The 8964-nt window shown below is 41.2% G+C and overlaps 1 protein-coding gene across 1 annotated transcript in view; it reads left to right on the forward strand.

Annotated features, from left to right (window-relative positions):
- LOC138663366 (oocyte zinc finger protein XlCOF7.1-like) overlaps window positions 1-5704 on the forward strand; it is a 110855-nt gene extending 105151 nt beyond the window's left edge. The window contains exon 8 of the mRNA XM_069749539.1: window positions 4981-5704. Within this exon, the coding sequence (XP_069605640.1) occupies window positions 4981-5572 (592 nt within the window). The 3' untranslated portion in view covers window positions 5573-5704. The remainder of the gene's footprint in view (window positions 1-4980) is intronic.
- The last annotated feature ends 3260 nt before the right edge of the window (window positions 5705-8964 follow it).

Genomic DNA, 8964 nt, shown 5'->3' on the forward strand with positions numbered 1-8964 from the left:
TCTCTTGTGGTGCCGTCATGTCTCATGAAAACACACATTACCAGGTATGTAATACCCGAGCTTTTGCATCGCTTTATTCTGAGAGCTATAACTTTTTTTTATTTTTTCGCTGATGGCGCTGTACGGCAGCTCGTCTTTTTGCGGAACAAGATGTCGTTTTCAGCGTTGTCATGTTTATTTATATCCATCTTTTTGATCACGTGTTATTCCACTTTTTGTTCGGAGGTATGATGATAAAGCATTGTTTTTTGCCTCATTTTTTTTTTTACGGTGTTCACTGAAGAGGTTAACTAGTGAGATTGTTTTATAGGTCGGGTCGTTACGGACTCGGCTATACTAAATATGTGTACTTTTATTGTTTTTTTTATTATTATTTGCATAAGGAAATGTATTTATTGGAACAATATTTTTTTTTCTTTAATTAGGGATTTAAAAAAAATATATTTTTACAGTGTAATTTTTTTCTTTTTTACTTTGTCCCAGGGTGGGACACCACTATATAGTGTCAGATTGCTGATCTGACACTTTACAGAGCACTGTGTCAGATCAGCGATCTGACAGGCAGTGCAGGAGGCTTGCCGGCACCTGCTTTCAGCAGCCACTGACAAGCCACCTCCCTGCAGGAGCCAGAAGGACCCCGTGGCCATCCTGAATCCAGGGGCCTGCAGGGAGGAGGACGCAGGAGACCCTCGGAACAACGCAATCACATTGCGCTGTTCTGAGGGTCTCGGGGAAGCATGCAGGGAGCCCCCTCCCTGCGCGATGATTCCCTATGCCACCGGAATGGTGCGATCTTGTTTGATTGCGGTGTTACAGGGGTTAATGTGCTGGGAGCGGTCAGTGACCGATCCTGGCACATAGTGCCGGATGTCAGCTGTGATATTCAGCTGACACCTGGCCGCAATCGGCCACGCTCCCCCTGTGAGCGCGGCTGATCGCATATGACATACTATCCCATTTCATTTTTTGGCATAGAAAGGGTTAGTCAGTCACCTAGAGGTGGAGATTGGAAGAAACAATTAGCACTGCGGGAAGCCTTTTGGATTCTGACTTTAGACACTAAACATCCACACGGTATGAATTACAGGAATGACCTTTTTTACATATATTGAACTAACAAATAAATCTTGCGGCAATTTAAAGTATATATTTATGCAATTTCAGTGTATTTGAAATAGGAGAAAAAAGTCTTGTTATGTGTGTTTAGCTGCAGCCTTTTTCAATGCAATTGATTGCTATGTCTGTGATTGGTTCCTTGCTATATATAAACCTGTTCATCTATATGGTATTAGTTCCTATGACTAAGGGCGCCGTGGTGCGCCAGAAACGCGTCAGGCAGAGAGAGTCTCACTCTCTCTTTTTTAATATTGTTTTTTAAAATGCTTCAATAAATTTTGGATATTTTACTTACACTGGATGGACGTGCTGGATATTCCCTTTTCCTTTCTTCTACTTCAGCTGAAATCACCAGCAGGTACTGCACCCACCAGTTGCATTCATTTGCAACGGCTTACAGATGCATATCTCAGCGTGTCAAGCTCCTAACTTTTCCTCTCCCCTCCTCCTCTTTTCTTGAATGGACATACTATCCCGTCAATGGTCATACAGGCCCAGGTCACCTCGACGGGATAGTATGTCTAATGTCAGACAGGGGTTAAAGCAATGATCTTAATCTGCACAAGTCCCACCCCCCAGTGGTCAGTGCTTGCACAGATTGAAAGCATCGCTTGCACATAGATGCTACTGCACATGTGCCACCATTGTCGCCATTTTGTTGCAGCAAAAAAAATAATAAATTTGGCTCCTGCAAGATGGCTGCGGCACATGTGCAGAAGCATCTATCCGTAAGCTTTTTTTCAAAGCCAACACGATTATATGCAGTATTTAAAATAGGAGACAGGTCAATGAAGGATCAATGACCTGTCAGTTAGACCCATGAGGATGAATATGAGAACAGAGCACTAAATAAAGCGTTGCCCACAGCCCTACCCACAGAAACGAGAATCTCATTAACTGAAAACTGGAAATGCAGATCACTCAACAAGCACAAGATGGATTTCGTCAACCAAGGTATCATTTTAATAAGTGTAACGGCGCCGACCTGACAATACCTGTAGACAACTTAGCAAAATCCTGATGCAGGTTTGATTTAAATGTGCAGTGAGCGCAAGTGTGAATTTCTTTACAATAAGCGTTTCCCCTTATCCTGACTTTTCAAATTCTTTTAAAACCGACAAACTTTAAACAGGATTGTGATAAACTACTTAAAAAACATTACACCTATGCCATGATATATCTCTAAGCTGTGCGAGGCTCATGGCTGTAATATACATTTACAGTGGGGAAAATGAATATTTGATACACTGATGATTTTGCAAGTTTACCCACATACAAAGAATGGAGAGGTCTGTAATTTTTATTGTAGGTACCCTTCGACTGTAAGAGACAGAATAAAAACAAAATCCAGAAAATCACTTTGTATGATTTTTTACATAAATAATTTGCATTTTATTGCATGAACTAAGTAGTTGATACAATAGAAAAACAGAACTTAATATTTGGTACTGAAACCTTTGTTGGCAATTACAGAGATCGCTCCATTCTTTGTAGGTATGAAAACTAGCAAAATTGTCAGTGTATCAAATACTTATTTTCCCCACTGTATTCATATGTGCAGGAGATGTGTTTGCATGACTTGAGCACTGGTTTAATGGATTCACTCCACGTCATAAATTCCATTATGTTTTCCATCCTAATCTCTCCTGAAATGGGAGTGCTAATACTGTATTTTTTTCGCTTTGTAAGACGCACTTTTTTCAAAATGGGGTGCGTTTTAGAAAGCGAACATGCCTTACCGGGGGGGGGTGTCCGGGTGCCTGGCGGTTGCTGCGGGTGTCTCCGGTGCCCAGCAGTGCTGCGTGGGTGTCCTGTGCTGCCCTGGTTCTGCTGACATTTTGCTACAGGCCAAAGCCCCGGCACTTCCAGGGTTCCACATGCGCTGGTCTCAGGAATATAGCCGCCGCCGAGGGCGGCACATGCGCTGATGGTGATCTCGGGATCAAATCTCGAGAGATGAGATTTCAGGGTTAATAAACTTCTTGAATGTGGTTTGAGCACCTTGAGGGGTGCAATTTTTAGAAAATACCCAAGTGAGACACCATTCTATCACATAGACCCCTCAAAGTGACTTCAAATGTGATGTGGTCCCTAAAAAAAAAAAAATGGTGTTGTAAAAATGAGAAATTGCTGGGCAAATTTTAACCCTTATAACTCCCTAACAAAAAAAAATTTGGTTCCCAAATTGTGCTGATGTAGAGTAGAAATGTGGGAAATGTTACTTATTAAGTATTTTGTGTGACATATCTCTGTGATTTAAGGGCATGAAAATTCAAAGTTGGAAAATTGCAACATTTTCTAAATTTTCGTCAAATTTCCGTTTTTTTTTCCACAAATAAACTCAAGTAATGTCAAGGAAATTTTACCACTAACATGAAGTACAATATGTTACGAGAAAACAGTGTCAGAATTACCAGGATCTGTTGAAGCGTTCCAGAGTTATAACCTCATAAAGGGACAGTGGTCAGAATTGTAAAAATTGGCCCTTTCATTAATATGAAAACCACCTTTGGTGGTAAAGGGGTTATTCTATATTAATATTGACTATTTTGACTCCACAGGCGCTTTCTGGAAATTAGCACGCAGTAGATGTTTGAGAGTGAAAATGGTATATTTGCCATTTTATTACCCAAAGCATAGTGCCCATGTGCTCCAGGAGACACACACACACCATAAATTACATAGGTTCTTCTCACTATAGTAATTCCAAATACATGGATGACAAATGCGGTTTGGGCACACTGCAAGGCTCAGAAGTGAGGATGAGATTTGAATTTGGGAAAGAGGATATTGCTGCTGGATTGGTCTATGGAAGCCATATTGCTTTCCAAGAGCCCTTTGAGCCACCAATAACATGGAGACCTCTGTTTTTCCATTGACAGATGATGAACCTGAGTGGGGACTTGTTTTTTGTGAGATGAGTAGAAGCTATTGATATTATTTTCGTCTACATATTATTGTTTGGTCACTTTTTATTCCATGTTTTGGAGGCAGAATAAGCAGTTGAACACCACGATCTACTGGTTCATCCTATGACGTTTTCTATTAATAATAATCTTTTTATATAGCGCTAACATATTCCGCAGCGCTTTACAGGTTGCACACATTATCGTCCCCCCGTTGGGGCTCACAATCTAAATTCCCTATCAGTATGTCTTTGGAATGTGGGAGGAAACCGGAGTACCCGGAGGAAACCCACGCAAACACAGAGAGAACATAGAAACTCTTTGCAGATGTTGTCCTTAGTGGGGCTTGAACCCAGGACTCCAGCGCTGCAAGGCTGCTGTGCTATCCACTTCGCCACCGTGCTGGCCGCGCTATTACACTGTGAACTTTCATTGTCTTGGTGAATAACTCAATATTTTTTCATAACTTGCCATTTTTTTCCGACCGTGTAAGTAGAAATATTCAAAAACATAAATTTCAACGATATTTTAGTCAAAGATAATAATTGATTTTATTCTTGGCAGATGACTGTAGCAGGAGATCAGAGGGACAGCTGAAATCTTCAATTTTTAACTCAGATGATCTTGAGATCACACAGGATACAAATGAAGTGAATTTCTTTACACCAGATATACCATCATCTCTTCACAACAACGATCTGTCATCTGATCCCACGAAACAGATCCTCTCTTCTGATTCATTACCAACTACTAAGGAAAATCAAAGTCACAAAATAAGCATTAAAAAACGAACTGCTCAAAAAGTAAAGATGCCATTTTCACGTTCAGAATATGGAAATAGTTTTCCTATTGAACATCAAAAAAATCACACAGCGGAGAATAGATTTTCTTGTTCCAAGTGTGGGAAATGTTTTAACCTTAAATCAAATCTTGTTAGACACCAGAGAACTCACACAAGGGAAAAGACATTGTCATGTTCAGAATGTGGAAAATGTTTTAACGTTAAATCAAATCTTCTTAGACACCAGAAAACTCATTCAAGGAAAAATACATGGTCATGTTCAGAATGTGGAAAATGTTTTAACCTTAGATCAAATCTTCTTAGACACCAGAGAACTCATACAAGGAAAAATACTTGGTCATGTTCAGAATGTGGAAAATGTTTTAACCTTAAATCAAATCTTCGTAGACACCGGAGAATTCACACAGGAGAGAAGCCTTTTTCTTGTTCAGAATGTGGAAAATGTTTTTCACACAAATCAAACTATGCTACCCACCTAAGAACTCACACAGGGGAGAAGCCTTTTTCATGCTCAGAATGTAAAAAATGTTTTAATCAGAAACCAGACTTGGTTAACCACCAGAGAATTCATACAGGAGAGAGGCCTTTTTCCTGTTCAGAATGTGGGAAATGTTTTAACCAAAAATCAACTTTGGTTAGGCACCAGAAAATTCACACAGGACAGAAGCCTTTCTCCTGTTCAGAATGTGGAAAATGTTTTACAGAGAAATCAGGTCTTATCAAACATCAGAGGACTCACACATGGTAGAAGTTTTATTCATGTTTAGAATGTGGGAAAAGCTTTATACTGAAATCAAATCTTATCTTACATCAGAAAATTCACATTTATAATAATTTTAATTATATAGCACCTTTACAAATTATAGAGGGGATTTGTACAGACAATAGACATTACAGCATAACAGAAATCACAGTTCAAAATAGATACCAATAAGGGTGAGGGCCCTGCTCGCAAGCTTACAAACTGAGGAAAAAGGGAGACACGAGAGGTGGATGGAAACGATTGCTTTCGCTGTGTAAGAATCGGGTGTTCATGTAAAGCTGCATGAACCAGTTAACAGCCTAAGGCTAGGTTCCCATTGCGTTAATGGGACCGCGCTAACGGACAGCGTTGCACGGCGAAATTAACGCCGTGCAATGCGTCCGTTAGCGCGCCCATTAACAGCAATGGGGACGCGCATCACTAGCGCGTGCCATTTTCGGCACGCGCTAGCGATGTGCCGGTGTTTTGTGGCGCGCCGCGGACGCTGCTTGCAGTGTCCGAGGCGCGACTGAAGTTCGTTCCCCGCTCTTGCAGATCGGATATCTGAGAGAGCGGGGACGTTTAATGCGACCCCTTTATAAAACATTGCGTTAGCGCAATCCGCTAGCGCTAGGCGCTAAACGGATTGCTCTAACGCAATCTGAACCTAGCCTAAGGATAAACTTGTTTTGAGTGTGGGAGATTTTTTAACTCGAAATCGCATCTTGTTAGACATCAGAGCAGTCACACAAGGGAGAAGCCTTTTTCATGTTCAGAATGTGGGAAATGTTTTACCAGAAAGTGGAACTTGATAGCCACCAGAGAACCCACAAAGGTAAGAATGCCGCAACAATACCCAACGGATTAGAAAGACCCTAGCTGCAACTTAAAACATCAATTCAGACCTAGCTTCCTAATAGGCCGTTGAGGGATTTCTAACACCTCCTGAGGAATTAGAGGGGAGGCTGCATGACACTGTCAACAAGTAGAAAGGAAAATGTCAAGTAGGATTCGAAAACCCTACGTGAAAAACTAAAAGACATTCATTTAGGACAGGCCTGGGCAAACTGCAGCCCGCGGGCCACATCCAACCCCCTGACTGTTCCTGTGCAGACACAGCCAGACAGCTGGAGAAGAACTGATGTTTCTCAGAATCGTCATTGCAGCTGTAGCCCCGCCCTGTCTTCTCATTGGTGGATGTGGGGCTGCTCAGTTCCTGACTTGCAGACTAGAGCTGCTGAAACCTGTGCAGGAGGCAGAGCGGTCAGGACAGGGGAGGGAAGCGGGTCTACAACACCCATCTGCTACAGATAATGGGCGAGTAGCTTCTAAGGCTACTTTCACACATCAGGTTTTCTCAGTCAGGCACATTGGCGAATTTTGAAAAAAAAGGGATCCGGCAAAATTTGCCGCCAGATGTATTTTTTTTCTCATAGACTTGTATTAGCGGCGGATTGTGACGAATGGCCTAATGTTTCATCCGTTTTCTGCCGGACCCATCAAAAATTAGTTTTCTGGCGGCCGGAGAAAACGTACAGGAGTGTTTTTTTCTGTCGGCGAAAAAACGCACAGCGACGTATCCAGCGGAAAGCGCATGAAACATGAGGTTAAATGAGTGTATTCGGTTACCGATTCCTGTTTTTTCATAGAGCATTTCCCGTAGCTGCATTTTCCGTTCCGGAGTTTCTCTCTCACTTTCTCCTTTTTTAGTTCTCCGGATTCTGCCTGATGGCAAAAAACTGATGTGTGAAAGTAGCCTAAGGCTTTCTCAGCCCTTGCCTGTCACCTCCTTGCCCCATATGTGATGTGAATCTTTGCATGTGGAGCAGAGGTGGGGAACAACATTTTCCCAATGTTCCCAATTTATTGCTTGAGCAACTACTGTATTATTACGTGTTACAATAATGTTTATTGCAGCAAGTATTGTCAGGCTATGTTCACACTACTGTAATATTTGTGCCCGGTGCCACCTTTCTATACCACCATCTCTCATTGCCCTGATGTGCCTCACAGGAATTCTACTTTGGAAGCCTTGTGTACAGCGTCAGGTTGTATAGGATGCCACACTGTTTGGCATTTCTTTGCCACGGGGGATTCCCATTTGGGTCATTATTGCATCTTTAACCCCTGATATTCGGACTTTCCATGTAGATCTCAGGGTGGCACTGTGGTGTGACCTTATTTCAGGTCTTGATGTCTATTTTTTGCTGAGTTTTGCTATTTTAATTGTTTTTAATTGTATTTTTCTAGTGTTTAAAGTGTGATTCAATAAACTTGGTATACTTTTTGACAATCTCTGCGTTGATCCCTTTGGTATGCATGCTACCCTTTTTTCTTCTGTTTATTATGTTGCGTTTTCTCGTAGCATGCTATAGGTGATCCCTGGCGGTGGTGCCTGCCTAACATTGTTGTCTGTAACCATGCTGCCCCTCCATTACTAACAATGGACACTATTTTATAAATTTTATTCACATCTGATGTATAAAAATGAATGCTATTCAGTTGACAATACAGATGGAAAATTGTCTTTTTCTAGATGAAAATAACGATTTTTTTTTATACGCTCATGTAAACTTAATCACATAAGCAAATGCTTTTTATAAAGTGATGAAATTAATATTATGCAGAGTGATCCAAAGCCAAAGGTGACTTTCATACTAAATTTAATTCAATAATCTAATCACTTTTCTAATATATTTCAGTTAAAAAAATGTCTACCTTACCCTCTACACTTTTTGTTTTATTTTTTTTACTTCCAACGACATTCCCAGTGCATTTTGGGGTACTCACATGGGACGTCATTAGTTGGCAGAAGCTGCGGTCCCAAAGCATCATCAGTTTCAGAGACTGGTTCCTGCCGGGTCATCACTTCTCTTTAGAGCCAGCAAGGGAGCGCACTGTCACTGTGCAGTCCGAGGAATATAGCACAGGGAGCTTGTACTGAGTATGCCTCGGAATTTACAACCCATGCATTATCTGGTAAGCAGAACTAGCCCAGCTTCCAAAACAGATATCACTGATAGCGTTTCATTTCAGAGAGGGCGCAGAGGCTGCGGCAGTGATTGCAGCTTCTGCCCCTAAAAATTACTCAATTGAGTATCCCAGCATGCACTGGTGTATCTCAAGCAAAATATCATGGGACGTTAAAAAAATAAAAAAAATAAAGACAAGTCAGAATGTAGAGGGTACATTTGGAAATTTTTAATTGAAGTATATTAGAAAACAAGATTAGATTATTACACTGAATATATAAACATTTAATATGAAATTCACCTTTGGTTTCAGACCACCCCTTTAATTTCAGCCGATTGGTTCGGCCCTCCATAGCAGTGCCAGTTTCTCATGCGGCCACTTGGGAAATTTAATTAGTGCCCACATTTTGCTCCCTAGAAAGTAAT

Source organism: Ranitomeya imitator, chromosome 2 (assembly GCF_032444005.1).
Source record: "Ranitomeya imitator isolate aRanImi1 chromosome 2, aRanImi1.pri, whole genome shotgun sequence".
NCBI classification, from domain to species: domain Eukaryota; kingdom Metazoa; phylum Chordata; class Amphibia; order Anura; family Dendrobatidae; genus Ranitomeya; species Ranitomeya imitator.